The sequence below is a fragment of the Musca vetustissima genome, unplaced genomic scaffold (genome assembly GCF_032173495.1).
Source record: "Musca vetustissima isolate MV318-11 ecotype Yass unplaced genomic scaffold, APGP_CSIRO_Mvet_v1 utg16721, whole genome shotgun sequence".
In the NCBI taxonomy this organism is placed as follows: Eukaryota; Metazoa; Arthropoda; class Insecta; order Diptera; family Muscidae; genus Musca; species Musca vetustissima.
In genome coordinates, this window is record NW_026873324.1 from 26,768 (window position 1) to 45,286 (window position 18,519).

At 36.3% G+C, this 18,519-nt stretch overlaps 2 protein-coding genes across 2 annotated transcripts; both read right to left on the reverse strand.

Annotated features, from left to right (window-relative positions):
* Positions 1-4,370: 4,370 nt before the first annotated feature.
* LOC133324262 (histone H1-I-like) lies at positions 4,371-5,002 on the reverse strand. Its single transcript, XM_061533112.1, has 2 exons — positions 4,985-5,002; positions 4,371-4,937 (listed from the first exon to the last, which is right to left on the reverse strand). The coding sequence occupies exons 1-2, from the start codon at positions 5,000-5,002 to the stop codon at positions 4,371-4,373; spliced, it is 585 nt and encodes a 194-aa protein (XP_061389096.1).
* A 1,160-nt stretch (positions 5,003-6,162) lies between these two features.
* On the reverse strand, positions 6,163-9,892 carry LOC133324150 (uncharacterized). The gene is made up of 5 exons (XM_061533037.1): positions 9,801-9,892; positions 9,395-9,718; positions 9,194-9,317; positions 6,527-8,205; positions 6,163-6,469 (listed from the first exon to the last, which is right to left on the reverse strand). The coding sequence occupies exons 1-5, from the start codon at positions 9,890-9,892 to the stop codon at positions 6,163-6,165; spliced, it is 2,526 nt and encodes an 841-aa protein (XP_061389021.1).
* Between the last annotated feature and the right edge of the window lie 8,627 nt (positions 9,893-18,519).

Below are 18,519 nucleotides of genomic sequence, written 5' to 3' on the forward strand. Positions count from 1 at the left end.
GTGGATTAAAGAATGTTTTTTCAAGGCCTACATAAAGAATAAAGAATTTTTTTAAATACCTACATGTTCATTAAAGAATATTTTTTTATGGCCTCATGTTCATTAGGACGATTTTTTTCTGTAGAAAAAAAATCATCATTATTTTCATTTGAAAAAAAATCGTCAGGAACCAGGGAACGCTTTTGTTTTTTTTTCTTCCTGAATTAACTTGAGGACATTTGTGCAGAAAAACCCCCTCCTTTATCCTAATGACAGAAAATACCCTCTTTCCTACAGGTATATCCATTCCATTTTACCTCTATTGACACACATTTATTTATATCTTCCCACAATCCCTATAATCTTCCGACAGACAGACCGACAAACAAAAAAAATTAAAAGATTAACAAAAAGAAAATGAAAACAAATCGAAAACAATTTGAATTTCTAATTTTACATGCGAACATCGAAAATACGTTGTATCCACTCACACAACGAATCGACGCACATTCATACATGCATATATCTCGATACTTGTCAAGTACTTCAGCTATACGCATCTTTTAATGCGGCATCAATTTATTTTTAGATGAGTCAAACAAACAGTTCGAACATCCTACCCAATGGCCAACAACAACAAATAGCTGTTCTAACGAAAACGACTACATTATTGCGATGGTGAATGGGTACTTTTTCCCCCTACGTGTTGTTGTTTTTGTATTTTTTAATTTTCATTTTACTCTTATGTCGCGTGAATGACATCGCGTGTCTTTGGCACTCGGCGACACACCGCACACACATTCGACATGTAACAGGTGATTCAAGGGTTTTATGTTTTTCTTTCTAAAATTTGTTTCTCATGATGTGTGTGCAGAGTGGCCACCTTCTGTGAAAAAATACCTCAGGTCCTTGAGAAATACTTCTTCTATTTTTTTATAGGAAAAAATTCCTCTGGTCCTTGAGGACCACTTTTTCTATAGAAAAAAAATCCCCAGGTCATTGAAGACTATTTTTTCTATAGAAAAAATTCATCAGGTCCCCTGAGGACTATTTTTTATAACAAAAAATTCCTCTGGTCCTTGAGGACCACTTTTTCTATAGAAAAAAATTCCCCAGGTCATTGAGGACTATTTTTTTTCTATAGAAAAAAATCATCAGGTCCCCTGAGGACTATCTTTTTCTATAGAAAAAAATCATCAGGTCCCCTGAGGACTACTTTTTTCTAAAGAAGAAAAATCCTCAGGTCCCTGAGACTACTTTTCCCTGAGGCCTACTTTTTTCTATAGAAAAAAATTCATCAGGCCCCCTGAGGAATATTGAGGACTATTTTTTTCTATAGAAAAAAAAAAAATCATTAGGTCCCCTGAGGACTATTTTTATCTACAAAAAAATTCCTCAGGTCCCCATGAGGACTATTTTTTTCTATAGAAAAAAATTCACCCCTGAGGACTATTTTTTTCTATAGAAAAAAATTCACCCCTGAGGACTTTTTTTTTATAGAAAAAATTTTAGGTCCCCTAGACTAAAAAAATTCATCAGGTCCCCTGAGGACTACGCCTTTATAGGCCTTGAAAAAAAATAAATCCACGCCTCTTATAGGCCTTGAAAAAAATTTCTTTAATAAATCCACGCCTCTTATAGGCCTTGAAAAAATTTTCTTTAATAAATCCACGCCTCTTATAGGCCTCGAAAAAAATTTCTTTAATAAATCCACGCCTCTTATAGGCCTTGAAAAAATATTCTTTAATAAATCCACGCCTCTTGTAGGCCTTGAAAAAATATTCATTAATAAATCCACGCCTCTTGTAGGCCTTGAAAAATATTCATTAAAAAATCCACGCCTCTTGTAGGCCTTGAAAAATATTCATTAAAAAATCCACGCCTCTTGTAGGCCTTGAAAAATATTCATTAAAAAATCCACGCCTCTTGTAGGCCTTGAAAAATATTCATTAAAAAATCCACGCCTGGCCCTTGAAAAATATTCATTAAAAAATCCACGCCTCAGTTGGCCCTTGAAAAATATTCTTTAAAAAATCCACGCCTCAGTTGGCCCTTGAAAAATATTCATTAAAAAATCCACGCCTCTTTTAGGCCTTGAAAAATATTCATTAAAAAATCCACGCCTCTTGTAGGCCTTGAAAAAATATTCATTAAAAAATCCACGCCTCTTGTAGGCCTTGAAAAATATTCTTTAAAAAATCCACGCCTCAGTTGGCCCTTGAAAAATATTCTTTAAAAAATCCACGCCTCAGTTGGCCCTTGAAAAATATTCTTTAATAAATCCACGCCTCTTGTAGGCCCTTGAAAAATATTCATTAAAAAATCCACGCCTCTTGTAGGCCTTGAAAAATATTCTTTAAAAAATCCACGCCTCTTGTAGATCTGAGAAAAAATTATTTAAAAAATCCACGCCTCAGTTGGCCCTTGAAAAATATTCTTTAAAAAATCCACGCCTCAGTTGGCCCTTGAAAAATATTCATTAATAAATCCACGCCTCAGTTGGCCCTTGAAAAATATTCATTAATAAATCCACGCCTCAGTAGGCCCTTGAAAAATATTCATTAATAAATCCACGCCTCAGTTGGCCCTTGAAAAATATTCATTAAAAAATCCACGCCTCAGTTGGCCCTTGAAAAATATTCATTAAAAAATCCACGCCTCAGTTGGCCCTTGAAAAATATTCATTAAAAAATCCACGCCTCTGTTGGCCCTTGAAAAATATTCTTTAATAAATCCACGCCTCAGTTGGCCCTTGAAAAATATTCTTTAATAAATCCACGCCTCAGTTGGCCCTTGAAAAATATTCTTTAATAAATCCACGCCTCAGTTGGCCCTTGAAAAATATTCTTTAAAAAATCCACGCCTCAGTTGGCCCTTGAAAAATATTCTTTAAAAAATCCACGCCTCAGTTGGCCCTTGAAAAATATTCATTAAAAAATCCACGCCTCAGTTGGCCCTTGAAAAATATTCTTTAAAAAATCCACGCCTCAGTTGGCCCTTGAAAAATATTCATTAAAAAATCCACGCCTCAGTTGGCCCTTGAAAAATATTCTTTAAAAAATCCACGCCTTGAAAAATATTCATTAAAAAATCCACGCCTCTTGTAGGCCTTGAAAAATATTCATTAAAAAATCCACGCCTCTTGTTGGCCTTGAAAAATATTCATTAAAAAATCCACGCCTCTTGTAGGCCTTGAAAAATATTCTTTAAAAAATCCACACCTCTCGTAGGTCGTTGTAGGCCTTGAAAAATATTCTTTAAAAAATCCACGCCTCTTGTAGGTCGTTGTAGGCCTTGAAAAATATTCTTTAAAAAATCCACACCTCTCGTAGGTCGTTGTAGGCCTTGAAAAATATTCTTTAAAAAATCCACGCCTCTTGATAGCCCGCCCCTTAAAAATATTCTTTAAAAAATCCACGCCTCTTGATAGCCCGCCCCTTAAAAATATTCTTTAAAAAATCCACGCCTCTTGTAGGTCTTGAAAGAATATTCTTTAAAAAATCCACGCCTCTTGTAGGTCCTTGTAGGCCTTGAAAAAATATTCTTTAAAAAATCCACGCCTCTTGTAGGTCCTTGTAGGCCTTGAAAAATATTATTTAAAAAATCCACGCCTCTTGTAGGTAAAATATTCATTAAAAAATCCACGCCTCTTGTAGGCCTTGAAAAATATTCTTTAAAAAATCCACACCTCTCGTAGGTCCTTGTAGGCCTTGAAAAAATATTCTTTAAAAAATCCACGCCTCTTGTAGGCCTTGAAAAATATTCATTAAAAAATCCACGCCTCTTGTAGGCCTTGAAAAATATTCATTAAAAAATCCACGCCTCTTGTAGGCCTTGAAAAATATTCATTAAAAAATCCACGCCTCTTGTAGGTCCTTGTAGGCCTTGAAAAATATTATTTTTTTTAAGTCCCCTCTTCTTATTCTTTGCAATGTGAATTGGCAACCCTGTAACATTTTGTTTTCTTTTTTTGTATGTGTGCGTGTATGTTTGCCTCAATAAGTGTTCCTGTCGTTGTAGATTGCAAGAATGTTGCGTTTGATTTATTTGTAGGTACTATAAAGGAACCGCCCCGCTTTCGTCTTCATAATTTTGATGGAGACCACATGTTTCTGCGTTATTTTTAAAAAATAAGTAATAGAGAAGTTCGGTCGGAACCTAACAAAGAAAAGATCTGAAAATATCAATCAGCGGCAATTAGTTTTCCGTTATGACTTTTAAATTGTTCAAGGAGGTCACTGGGGCATATTTTGTGCTATAGGTGAAGCACCTCAGAGGGAGACTTACCATGACAAGTTCCGACCTCTATAAAAATGTGTACAGCGGTGAAGTAGGTTTTGAAAATAAATTTTATTAACCAATATCGAAAAATAACAAAATAGAATAATGTTTTAATTGTGACCCGACATTCGCATTTTTCCACCACCTCGTCTGACCTTCCGACCACCCTTTTGCTTCCTTGCCAAAGATTTCTTGGGCTTAGAACCCCTTCTTTTCGGTTTACTCCTCAATTCCTTTTTTAATTCACTTTTAGCTGGCACCCAAAATGACCCCGTTATACCGGCACCCGGTTTGACACTCTTCAATTGGCCCTTGGCCAATAAATCTCGAACGTATTTCTTCACATAAGGCATACGCGATTTCATATCCGGCTTTGTTACGAAATATTTCAGGGCCATAAATTTCTGAATACCACGTAAGCTAAGAGTTTTACGTTGTCGTGATAAGGGATCGGGTTGTGGTTCGTCTAATTTGGTTATGGTCTTTAGGGCCTCCATTACCATTGTTTTTGTTGGTATTGTCTTTCGAGTGGGAAGCGGGGCGATTTTTCTTGGCATGGGTTTTTTGGGTGGTGAAATTGGTGGTTCGGAATCCATGGCGGATAGGGAATCCTTAGGGGTAATGGGAACAAATGGTGATTGAATTCGTTCCTCAGCATCATGGTTGTTATCAGGATCCTTAGGAAAGGGATAACAAATCTGGTGTTGGTATGGGATCTCCTTACGGGATTAGAACTTACCATTGTGATATTTTTGGAAAAAATTGAATTTATGAAAATATATTTAGGGAAAAAATCGGTGATAAGGGTTCGGAAGGTTTGTTTGAATTATTTTTTTTCCAAATTAATTTTTAAACATAAAATACAAATACGATATCGATGGAAAAAATATATTTAAAAATAGTACAGTAATATTTTATATAGAAAAAGAAGACAGATTTTTTTCTATAGAAAAACCCCTCAGCATGCCAGAGCAATTTTTTTCTATAGAAACAAGTCAACAGGGACTTTTCGGAATTTTTTTCTATAGAAAAAGAAGTCGACAGGGACCTGTCGGAATTTTTTTCTATAGAAAAAGAAGTCGACAGGGACCTGCCAGATTTTTTTTCTATAGAAAAAGAAGTCGACAGGGACCTGTCGGATTTTTTTTATAGAAAAAGAAGTCGACAGGGACCTGTCGGAATTTTTTTCTATAGAAAAAGAAGTCGACAGGGACCTGTCGGATTTTTTTCTATAGAAAAAGAAGTCGACAGGGACCTGTCGGATTTTTTTCTATAGAAAAAGAACTCGACATGGACCTGTCGGAATTTTTTTCTATAGAAAAAAAGTGGACATGGACCTGTCGGAATTTTTTTCTATAGAAAAAGAAGTCGACAGGGATCTGTCGGAATTTTTTTTTCTGTAGAAAAAGAAGTCGACAGGGACCTGTCGGAATTTTTTTCTATAAAAAAAGAAAAGAAGTCGACAGGGACCTGTCGGAATTTTTTTTTTTTTTTGGAAAAAGAAGTCGACAGGGACCTGTCTGAATTTTTTCTATGGAAAAAGAAGTCGACAGGGACCTGTGGGAATTTTTTTCTGTAGAAAAAGAAGTCGACAGGGACTTGTCAGCATTTTTTTATAAAAAAGAGGTCGACAGGGACCCGTCGGATTTTTTTCTTTTTTTTTTTGTATAGAAAAAGAAGTGGATAGAGACCTGTCGGATTTTTTTCAATAGCAAATAAATCCTCAGGAAGCTGAGGATATTTTTCAATAGAAAAAATAGACATCGGGTCACTCCGAGGGATAATTTTCGAAAGAAAACAAAAATCCGATTAGGAGCTGATGATTAGTTTGTTCTATAAAAAAATAATCCTGAAGGTCCTAAGGATTTTTTATTTTACTTCGAAGTACTTTTCCCTCGGATTTTACATTTCCTTAGAGGATCGTTGCAGAACAAGTGTAGAGGTATCCGATAAATTCGAATTCCTTTTCGGTAGCGGAGGTGGTGATGCTGGACTCATGGCATAATTATTTGGGGCCGAACGCTGTTCCAGGGTATATTCATTTTCACAGGATCTTGGTGTCTCATAGTTTTCATCACGACAAATAAAATCCGAAGAGAATGGATCATCCAAATAGGGCGAATTCGATATCAAGCTGGGCGGCAAATTTTGTACAGACATTTGAAAGGAAGGTGGTGGTGTTTCGGGTGGTATGGCGGGTAGGGGTAGTCTAAGAGGAAATTAATGATTATAAATTTCAATTTTTTTTAATGAAACTTGGACTCACTTGATGGACGATTTCTTCCTTAGGACCTCTTTGCTCAGCGAATCCTTTTTCTCATTATTGATGTAGGTCTTACGCTTCTTCAGCGAATTCTGTTTCATATATTCCGTTTCCGATATGGTTGAAACATAACACGACTTGTCAGGTTTCTTGACAACTAAAACATTTTTCGAACCCTCCAAGAGATCGGGATAGGTTTTAATGCCAAAATAGGCAACCAAGGCCCCCATAATGGTGGAGACCAAAAAGATGAGGCACAACATGCCAATGGTAAATTGTTTATTGTCCTGAGATATCCAAATGTTCTCCTGCCTCTTGAGGGGCACGTGGAGAGGCATACAATTGAATGGGGATATGGCATTTTGATAGGGTGGTACCAAACAAAACGTGTAGGTGGTATTCTCCACCAAGGGGCCCACCATTAGCTGGGGCTGGGCATAACGCATACATTCATAGTCCACAGTGCGACCATTACAGGTTACAAAGTCGGCTTCTTCTTGTTCGCTGAACCACATAATGACCAGATCCCCGGGATCCTTGACCAGTACAATGACGGTGTTGTTTTCTTCGATTAATTCCAAATCGAATTCATGGGAGGGTGGTGGCAATTGGAAAATATCATTGTCATCACCGGCATCCAAATTGCGTTCGAGTACCTCTGCCGAGGCGGTAATTTCCGCCACACTCGACTCTGCCGATTCGGCATTGACACAACGCATTTTAAACAACTTCGTTATTTCCCCGGAATCATCGATATTATCATCCTCGCTGGCATCGAAATCCATTTTCGGGGTACTATCAGTTGTCTTGGGAGTTGTCAGGGGGATCGTGGGCGAAATTTCTATTTCTTCAATGGTAGCTTCGGTGGTTACAAATTTATCACAACCCTGCTCCTCATAGTTCACCTCATCAATGGGTATGCCATAGAGAATCCTAGGGGCCGTACAATAAACATCTTCTATAAATTTATTCCGCTGTTCACGATACAGCGATGCCAGATGTTCCATATCACAATCACAACGCCATTCATTGCGACTGAGGCTAACCATAGCACCGACATTGTTCCGCAATATCGGCTCCACAATCTGTGCCTCCAGTGTGATCAAACGATTCTTGGCTAAATTCAAAAATATCAACCTATTCGTCAAATTCCGAAAGGCATGCTCCTCGATATGTTCCAATTTACAATCGATCATGATCAGATATTTCAAATTCGGTGTGGACTGGAACATTCGTCGTGTCAATGTTCCGCTGATGTTATTATAACTTAAATCCAAATATTCCAGTTTACTCATATAGCCGACATCGAAGAGATTCCGATTGCCACTCATCTCGAGTCGGGCATTCAATTTCAAATGGGTTAGGGTAGTTTGGACCGGTTGAAAGAAGGCCGGTTCCAATTTTTTAATTTTACTATCGATCGTCAGATATCTCAGTTTAAAAAGGCCCAATAGGGCTCCACTTTCCACTGTATCCAGTTCCAAATCGAACCAGGACATTAGAAATACACCCATAAACATAGGCGTATTAAAGGAGTTGCCCTTGATCCGGGTTACATTACTTGACCGTAAGATAATCTCATACACGGAAAGATTAGCCGGCAGCCAGGAATTTGTTAAAATATTATCGGGGAAATTTTGGGATTCCATGAGCAATACATCAATGGAGGGGCAGGAGGTGGTCTGGAAAAGGGAAAGAAAAAACATAACCGATGCTTTCATTAGAATAATAAAATAGCATCAGGGGACCTGAAGAATTTTTTCTATAGAAAAATAATAGCCTCTGGGGACCTGAAGAATTTTTTCTATAGAAAAAGAATAGCCCCAGGGGACCTGACGATTTTTTTTTCTATAGAAAAAGAATAGCCCCAGGGGACCTGACGAATTTTTTTTCTATAGAAAAAGAATAGCCCCAGGGGACCTGACGAATTTTTTTTCTATAGAAAAAGAATAGCCTCAGGGGACCTGACGAATTTTTTTCTATAGAAAAAGAATAGCCTCAGGGGACCTGACTAATTTTTTTCTATAGAAAAATAATAGCCTCAGGGGACCTGACGAATTTTTTTCTATAGAAAAAGAATAGCCTCAGGGGACCTGACGAATTTTTTTCTATAGAAAAAGAATAGCCTCAGGGGACCTGACGAATTTTTTTCTATAGAAAAAGAATAGCCTCAGGGGACCTGACGAATTTTTTTCTATAGAAAAAGAATAGCCTCAGGGGACCTGACGAATTTTTTTCTATAGAAAAAGAATAGCCTCAGGGGACCTGACGAATATTTTTTCTATAGAAAAATAATAGCCTCAGGGGGCCTGACGAATTTTTTTTCTATAGAAAAATAATGGCCTCAGGGGACTGGACGATTTTTTTTCTATAGAAAAGAATAGCCTCAGGGGACCTGACGAATTTTTTCTATAGAAAAAGAATAACCTCAGAGGACCTGACGATTTGTTTTCTATAGAAAAAGAATAGCCTCAGGGGACCTGACGAATTTTTTTTCTATAGAAAAAGAATAGCCTCAGGGGATCTGACGAATTTTTTTCTATAGAAAAAGAATAGCCTCAGGGGGCCTGACGAATTTTTTTCTATAGAAAAAGAATAGCCTCAGGGGGCCTGACGAATTTTTTTCTATAGAAAAAGAATAGCCTCAGGGGACTTTTTTCTTCCACTTACCTTCATGGTCGCAAACAATGAGGTATAAATATGTTTATCATTCGAACAGGCAATCTTACAAAGCTTCTCTTGGCAACCAATTAAATTCGTCGATATTGAACCGAATACATTTTCAATAATCATCCTGTCGAAGAGCAACAAAAAATAAGCCTCATAAATCAGTTCCCCCAATAATTAAAAATAATAGAATCAATAACCTACCGACTGCTGCGTGGTGAATCCAGCCATTCATTATCTTGGTTGACACGCAATAAATTATCTTCCGAATTGTTATCGTCGGAATCATCGTCATCATCATCACCACCACCACTCTCATTGACGACTACAGCCGCATCCTCATGGACAATGGAAACATTGGCAATGGAAATTTCATTACGGGAATCCAAGTCAAATGAGCGGACATTATCATGATTCTGTTGGTGTATGGCCAAATAGAAGACCACAATGATAATACAAAGTCCAACGGTTAGTAATATCCAGGCGCAGGTCTGGATACAAACTTCGCTCATACCGCAGAGAGAGTTTCTAGAAAGAAAAAAAAGAAATAGAGAAGAGAGCCGGAAAATAATACTAACCTATATTTTCCTTATCTCGAACTTGAACTTACTTTTCCGATTCTGTTCCATTTCCCTTCTTTTGGAGCTTCTTGGTATCCGTTTTGGAGGGTTCTGCTGAATTATTTATTGCCAGGAATGTCATGTCTCCAAGACTGATAGGCAACTACTGACTGCCGTGCTCTGTGACACCAGTAATTTTAAGGACATACACTATCGGATTTGTTATCAGATTTAATAACTCTTATCTACACATCGAACAGGTTAGTCTATCTGGGACCTATGTTTGTCTCCCCACCCACCCGGGGACTTTTACCATTTCATGATAGTCTATTATCATTGTTTATCTAATCATTTAAGTTCGATTTGTTGTTTACTGTGGCGTGTGTGATGGCTCTGCCACCTCCACTGATTAGGTAAAAATAAATTTGCATAATTTCCTAAACATCTGAAGAGTAATGTAAATATTTATTTAGGCAGATTTTTCTATCGAAAAAAATCGTCATGTCCCCAAGGACTTATTTTTCAATAGAAAAAAATTCGTCAGGTCCCTGAAGACTCCTTTTTTTCTACGGAAAAACAATGCGTCAGGTCCCTGAGAACTTCTTTTTAAATAGAAAAAAATCCGTCAGGTCCATGATAAATTATTTTTCTATAGAAAAAGCATCAGGTCCATGAGGACTTATTTTTCTATTGAAAAAAAAAATCATGTCCCGGAAGACCACACCTCTCGTAGGCCTCGAAAAAATTTTCTTTAAAAAATCGACGCCTCTTGTAGGCCTTGAAAAAAATATTCTTGAAAAGATCCAAAAATCCCTGAGAACATCTTTTTAAATAGAAAAACATCCGTCAGGTCCATGATAAATTATTTTTCTATAGAAAAAGCATCAGGTCTCTGAGGACTTCTTTTTCAATTGAAAAAATCATCATGACCCTGAAGACTTCTTTTTCAATTGAAAAAATCATCATGTCCCTGAAGACTTCTTTTTCTATTGAAAAAAATCATAATTTCCCTGAAGACCACGCCTCTTGTAGGCCTCGAAAAAATATTCTTTAAAAAATCCACGCCTCTTGTAGGCCTCGAAAAAATATTCTTTAAAAAATCCACGCCTCTTGTAGGCCTCGAAAAAATATTCTTTAAAAAATCCACGCCTCTTGTAGGCCTCGAAAAAATATTCTTTAAAAAATCCACGCCTCTTGTAGGCCTCGAAAAAATATTCTTTAAAAAATCCACGCCTCTTGTAGGCCTCGAAAAAATATTCTTTAAAAAATCCACGCCTCTTGTAGGCCTCGAAAAAATATTCTTTAAAAAATCCACGCCTCTTGTAGGCCTCGAAAAAATATTCTTTAAAAAATCCACGCCTCTTGTAGGCCTTGAAAGACGTCGAACAAATATTATTTAAAAAATCCACGCCTCTTGTAGGCCTCGAAAAAATATTCTTTAAAAAATCCACGCCTCTTGTAGGCCTCGAAAAAATATTCTTTAAAAAATCCACGCCTCTTGTAGGCCTCGAAAAAATATTCTTTAAAAAATCCACGCCTCTTGTAGGCCTCGAAAAAATATTCTTTAAAAAATCCACGCCTCTTGTAGGCCTCGAAAAAATATTCTTTAAAAAATCCACGCCTCTTGTAGGCCTCGAAAAAATATTCTTTAAAAAATCCACGCCTCTTGTAGGCCTCGAAAAAATATTCTTTAAAAAATCCACGCCTCTTGTAGGCCTCGAAAAAATATTCTTTAAAAAATCCACGCCTCTTGTAGGCCTCGAAAAAATATTCTTTAAAAAATCCACGCCTCTTGTAGGCCTCGAAAAAATATTCTTTAAAAAATCCACGCCTCTTGTAGGCCTCGAAAAAATATTCTTTAAAAAATCCACGCCTCTTGTAGGCCTCGAAAAATAAATCCACGCCCCTTGTAGGTTTCGAAAAAATATTCTTTAAAAAATCCACGCCTCTTGTAGGCCTCGAAAAAATATTCTTTAAAAAATCCACGCCTCTTGTAGGCCTCGAAAAAATATTCTTTAAAAAATCCACGCCTCTTGTAGGCCTCGAAAAAATATTCTTTAAAAAATCCACGCCTCTTGTAGGCCTCGAAAAAATATTCTTTAAAAAATCCACGCCTCTTGTAGGCCTCGAAAAAATATTCTTTAAAAAATCCACGCCTCTTGTAGGCCTCGAAAAAATATTCTTTAAAAAATCCACGCCTCTTGTAGGCCTCGAAAAAATATTCTTTAAAAAATCCACGCCTCTTGTAGGCCTCGAAAAAATATTCTTTAAAAAATCCACGCCTCTTGTAGGCCTCGAAAAAATATTCTTTAAATAATCCAAGCCTTCTGTAGGCCTCGAAAAAATATTCTTTAAAAAATCCAGGCCTCTTGTAGGCCTTCAAAAATATTCTTTAAAAAATCCACGTCTCTTATTCTTTACAAAATCAACGCCTCTTATAGGCCCTGAAAAATGATTCTTAAAAAATCCACGCCTTGTGTTGGCCTTGTTGAGGTATTGGCATTGTGTAGGGGTATTCCCTTCAATTATGCTGCGAATTAATTTCGCCAAATAATCAATCGCAACAATTCAATAACAATTGTCCTCGCTATCTCCGCGATAAGATAGAAATTATATTAAACAGATTTAATTTTATTATTTGTCTAACGCTTAATAAGCATAACCGAATGCAGAACATTTCGAATTTTTCTGATTGATTTTGATACGTTTATTGAATCAGTCCGTAACTAGCCAGGATCACAAGCACAAGTCAAGTTTTTTTTTTTGATGAATCGAACATCGCGGTGAATATGTTAATCAAACATGAATCCTTTGATATATCCCAAAGAAGGGAATCGGAAAGAAGGTTCTATGAGCCGGACAAAAAATATCCGTAAGTAGAGGTTTTTTGGAAATTCCGGCAAATTAATTTCTCTCTAAAATCTCCCCAGATATTTGAAATTTTTATTGGTCCCAGCTGTTATTGGATTTATGCTGCTCTGCATTCTAATAAATGTGGACTTTAATGAGAAGCATCATGGTAAGGATGAAGCCCATGACTTTTCACTTCAAATTGAAATGAAAGACAAAAAATTGGAGGCCTCTATCGGCGGAATAACCAACAAAGAACCTGAAAGAGCCGAAGTTCAATCTTCGGAAAAATTCGACATGTTAGCAGAAAAGTTTCCCTCATTTAAGGTGAATAGCCTTATGGTCAGCAACAGTCTGTCAAAACGTAATAAAAATAAAAGACGGAGATCTCAACGCCTTATAACGAAGAAATTACAACACAATACCTTTAACACCGATGCGTTGCCAACTAATAAAAAATCGGATAGAAATATTCAAACACTTACAAAGAAGTCTGTTCTGAATGGCAAAAATTTAATACAAACAACTTTAAAAACTTCAAAACTGCAAATTAACACTCCTAGCAATATAGTTGGCAACGCCACGAACATCAGTTTATCCCCAGGAAATTATCAAAATTTCAAAAACAACAATCCGAATGAGTTTCTTCATGAAAATACAACACACCGATTAACAAGGTTAAATAATGCATCAACAGTGTTGCCAACTACAAAAATACACAATTCAAGTTCGGACTCAATTCAAAGATATGAGAAAAATCATCAACAAAATGGATACATTAATGCATTTCTGAAGAAAACATCCACACGAAATGATGTTTTGGTAAACAACAATATATGGTTGGCAACTCCAAATAAACTTAATCGCATGCAAGCACATAAAATAGAAAATTATAATGAACCCCATTTAGTTTTGAAAGGAAGAGGCGCAAACCATGAGTTGAGAATGACTCCAAATGATAAATGGTTGGCAACTCAAAAACTTAAACCCAATATTCTGGCACAAAAACCAACAACTAACAATGTCATAAGGCCAATGATGCAAAAACTACATTCTTCCAATGATTTGGAGAGGCCAATTATTAACGGGTTGGCAACACTAAACACTAGTTTATCAGCAAAGGAAGTCAGTACTAACGTCACAAGTCTAATATCGCAAAATATTTTACCGGGCAATGATTTAGACACAACCACCAAGATTCAGTTGGCAACTCGGAAGGAAAAAATTGTTATTTCACCCAAAATGTTGCTAAATTCAAGTGACATAAATCAAATTATGAGTCCAAGTGATGTTTACAAGACATCTGATAGTGCAAATCATGAATTAAAGGTCATTACTAAGATGCCGATGGCAACTCTAAAGCAAGAAAGTAAAACTTCTTTACAGAACGAAGTAACTGACAAAGAAAATGTCACTGGAGTAGGTCAGACTTCCCCACAAATTGGCAATAATCATGTTATAAAGGCAACAAATAATGTAGGGTTGGCAACGCCAAATGAAGAAAATGAGACAAATCCACTAAATAAAAGTAATTTAAATGGAATAATTGAAAATTACGCAGGAAATGTAAGTTTAAATGCTTCCTTGAGTAAGGAGTTGGCAACTCCAAATCTGAAAACGTATGTTTTGCTGCATGAAGTCGCAACAAATAATAAATCTGAGACAAATTCACATAATAAAGGTGACAAATTGAAAATTGTTAAAGAAAATGATGATGAAAATTCAAATATGAACAAGTTGGCAACACTAAAAGGAAGAAATATTGTTAAAAATAATGAAAATGATTTAAAATATGATTTTACCGCTACAACTAATGGAGATTTCAATGAAGAGATGTATTTAAAGGCAGTAAAAATGCAGGAGTTGGCAACTCGAATTTTGGAAAGCCCTAACATCGAACAAAATACTAAATCTGAAATTAATTCCCATATTTCTGATGATGGATTGTCGATTACTAATGAAAACATTGATGGAAATTCAAATATGAAAGAGTTGGCAACTCGAAACCACACAAACAGTATTGAAATTAATAACAACATTTCAATTAATGATTTTACCAATAAATCAAACGAAGATTCAAATAAAAATGGACATTTAATGGCAATCAACACACCAGAGTTGGCAACTCACAGTTTGAAATCTCATAAAGATGCACAAAGTAATAACCTAAGAACAAGTTCAATTAGTGATCGAAATGGATTTGAGATTTCTAATGTCGATATTGGTGGAAATTCAAATATGAAAGATTTGGCAACTCGGGAAAAGGAAACACATCTTGTTGGTAATTATAAAAATGCTTCAAATTATGATTTGAACTCTACGCCTAATGCATTTCTCAATGAAAATGAACATTTCAAGGCTATAAGCAAACATGAGTTGGCAACTCATGAATTGGAAAATCATAAAATTGTACAAAAGAATGACTTTAGAGCGACTACGCCTTATGACGCTGGTAATATATTGGAAGTGGCTAAAGATGAAAATGACTTAAATTCATATATAATCAAGTTGGCAACGCGAAATGAGGCAGAATTTATCGAAAATTATAAAAATGTTACACATTATGATTTCGATTCTACATCCGATGCAGATTTCAATGAAAATTATCATTTTAAGGCTATAAACACACATAAGTTGGCAACGCGAATTTTGAGAAATAATGAATTTGTTGAAAATAATAACTCTAGAACAAATGTAGGTTATTATGAAGATGAATTGGAGATTTTTTATGACAATAGGGACGAAAACATGAATGAGTTGGCAACTCCAAATTATGCAAATGTTAATGAAAAGTATAAAAAAGTGCCAAATTATTATTTTAACCTTACATCTAAAGCAAATTTAAATAAATCTGGCCATTTTATAAATATAAAAACATCTGAGTTGGCAACTCCAATTTTGAAAAATCGCCAAAAACGTGAGCTGCTTCAACAAAATGTTATCCAATTACCCTTGGTAAATGCCATACCCTGCAAAGAAGATGTGCCAACTTGTACGCTCTCATGTTCCGGTGGCAGCGTCAATTATTTGGATCAGGATTTGGAATATTTACAAACGGCCTGTACCAATAAAGAGCTGACGTTAATATTGGAAGACTGTACCTTCACCGGTGGAACTATGAAGTCGACATTCTTCTCGGGTTTTTACAAGCTAAAGGAGTTACAAATTAAAAATTGTAATCTGGAAACCATACAGGAGGGAACTTTCAAAAAATCCACTGTGGAAAATTTACTAAAACTGCAGTTAATAAATAATACAATAACAACACTAACTGCGGAGACTTTTGCGGGTCTCAAAGCTTTGACATATTTTGAATTTTCCCAGGAGCTATTGGGCGAGGGAAAGGAATTTCGGGGTACGAAATTTCTTAATACATTTGGCAAGACTCTGCAGTGGGCCCTTGTGCAACAATTAACGAAGGATGAGAAAATTTTGAATCCTCTGGAATGGTGGTCGGGTGGAGATTTCCCACTTCTAACTTATTTGAATTTAAGACACAATAATTTCAGAGATTCGCTGAATGTGGAAACATTCCGAAATTTCGGGGTTTTGGAAGATTTATATTTGGAAAATTGTAATTTAAATGCCTTGGACCTGGCCCCCTTCGGAGTTTTGACCAATTTGATGTTGTTAAATTTAAATTTCAATCATTTGAAATCTTTGGATTTGGGATTTTTACAACATTTCCATGTACGCGATATTGAAGTTGGCCTCCAGGGTAATGAGTGGCAGTGTGATTGTGAACACCGGGAAATTATTGAATATTTACAGGAGCTGGAATCCACCACGACCACAATTCATGTTGAGGATTTAATATGCCATGACCCGAAGGAATATCAAGAGGTTCCAATGATAAGGGTGGAGTTGAAGTGTGTGGAGCAACCATTGGATCCGATTACCACATTGTCAACAACAACAACAACATCAACTTCATCCAAAACCCCTAGTACCACAACTTCTCTACCCTCCACATCAACATCCACCCCGTCGGTTACCCCTCCAATGGACAATGAAACCTTTGTGGAATGTAGGGATGTTCAAAACTCCTATGAGCTATGTTTCTCATTCTACATAGCCAATAAATTATTGGAATTTTCTGTAACTCCCCATACCGCAAATAGTGTGCTGATAACAACCACAAACCATCCCAATCCTCCCCTTCCAGTTCATCTACTTTCGAAATTCCACAGAGGCTCACAATAATACCCTGCAAATTGCCCAAAATCAATGGAAGGTCGATAATTTAGAAATTGGAGGGTCATATCTCTTTTGTGTCCTAAACAATACCAACACCATACCCTCGCCCTATGATTGTCAGGCTGTGAAGCTACAGTTTTCGGAAGAAGGATGGCTATACCATTCCGATTTGCATTGGTTTTCCCTGGTCATGGCTATTGGCTGCCTTGGTAGCTATCTATTGGCTATGTTGTTGGGCTTCGTACTGCTGCGCAAGAAACCACATTGGAATTTGAGCTCCATCGACTATCATGAGTGGACCACAAGAAAGTCTCCGCTGTTGCTGAGGATGTCAAGGTGAGCGGAAAAAAGTCCCCAAATTTTTGCTCTTCAATTTAATTTTTCTCTCTTCCCATTTTTTTAGTCTCTCCATTAACAATGGCACCACATATTTAAATCCCAGCCTGTCTATGGATGATTTTCATGACACGCCCACCCTGTTATACAATTCATTTCACCAACCACCCCAGGAATCGGCTCCCAATCCACCACAACAATATAATGGCCTACATCAGTCACCTGGATATTCGAAGAAAATACCTAATCAAAATATTAATTCGGAATATAATTTAAATTCGAAATTAAATAATGACACGAATATTTACGAAGATATAACTGAGATGGGCAGAAGAAGTTCGGTGAATAATTTTGCTGCCGAGCTATGTAAAACTGAGGTCATAATTAATCCGCAACAAATAGAAGAGGAGCTATATCATGAAATAGATCATTATGAGGTTGTCAATAATTAAAAGTTTAATAAAGTATTTTTTTCAAAAATATATTTTAAAAAAATTAAATATTTTCAATAAAATTTCAATTTTTAAAGAATGATGTTTTTGTGTTAAAAATAAGAGTTTCATTGTGCATAGTAAAAAAAATGGCGCCCAACGTGGGTCTTCATAATCATTTCAGCATTGTTCACAGAAAATACATAATAATAGACAAATATTTTTTACATGGGTCTTTTGATCTCAGAACAGTCTACATGTTCTGTAGAATAGCTTCTGATTATCTTCTAAAGTTGGCGACCAACGTGATACAGACAATGGCGCCCAACGTGAATCTTCTTAATCAAAAACCATTGATTAAAAAATCATTTTTTTTAATTTTTTCAAGAGCCAGATTTTTTAAAATTTTATTTTTTATTTTCTTTCTGTACTTTCTTTTTACATTTGCAACTCTTCATAGTAATTCATGTTCAAATTTAAATATTGTTCTTTAAAAAAATTCGAAGATCTCGAGGCTGGATCCAGGGATACCCTCAAATAGGACTGGACTTCGGCCAATGAAATTCCCGTGGAAGGTTGTAGAGCCACACTACAACAAGAAAAAGAAAATTAAAAAAATTAATTTGAAAAACAAAATCCAAAAACTTACTCTCCTCCTTCCATCGACTGCTCAGACTGGGCCTGTATCATTTGCTGCCTTTGCCGCTTAGCCCGACGATGATTTTTCAAACGCAACACGGCAAAACTAATAATCAGACCAAAAAATATAAAAAGGCAAATACCCAATCCGACCAACGACAATATCCAACCCTTATCATCTTCCCACACCCAGGCTTCGATGACGCAGTCATCCGGTGTGGGGACATAATAACTTTTACAATCGAATGGTGATACTTTGTTGCTGAATTTTGAGATGAGACAAAAAACATAGACCGATCCAGGACTCAAATCATTG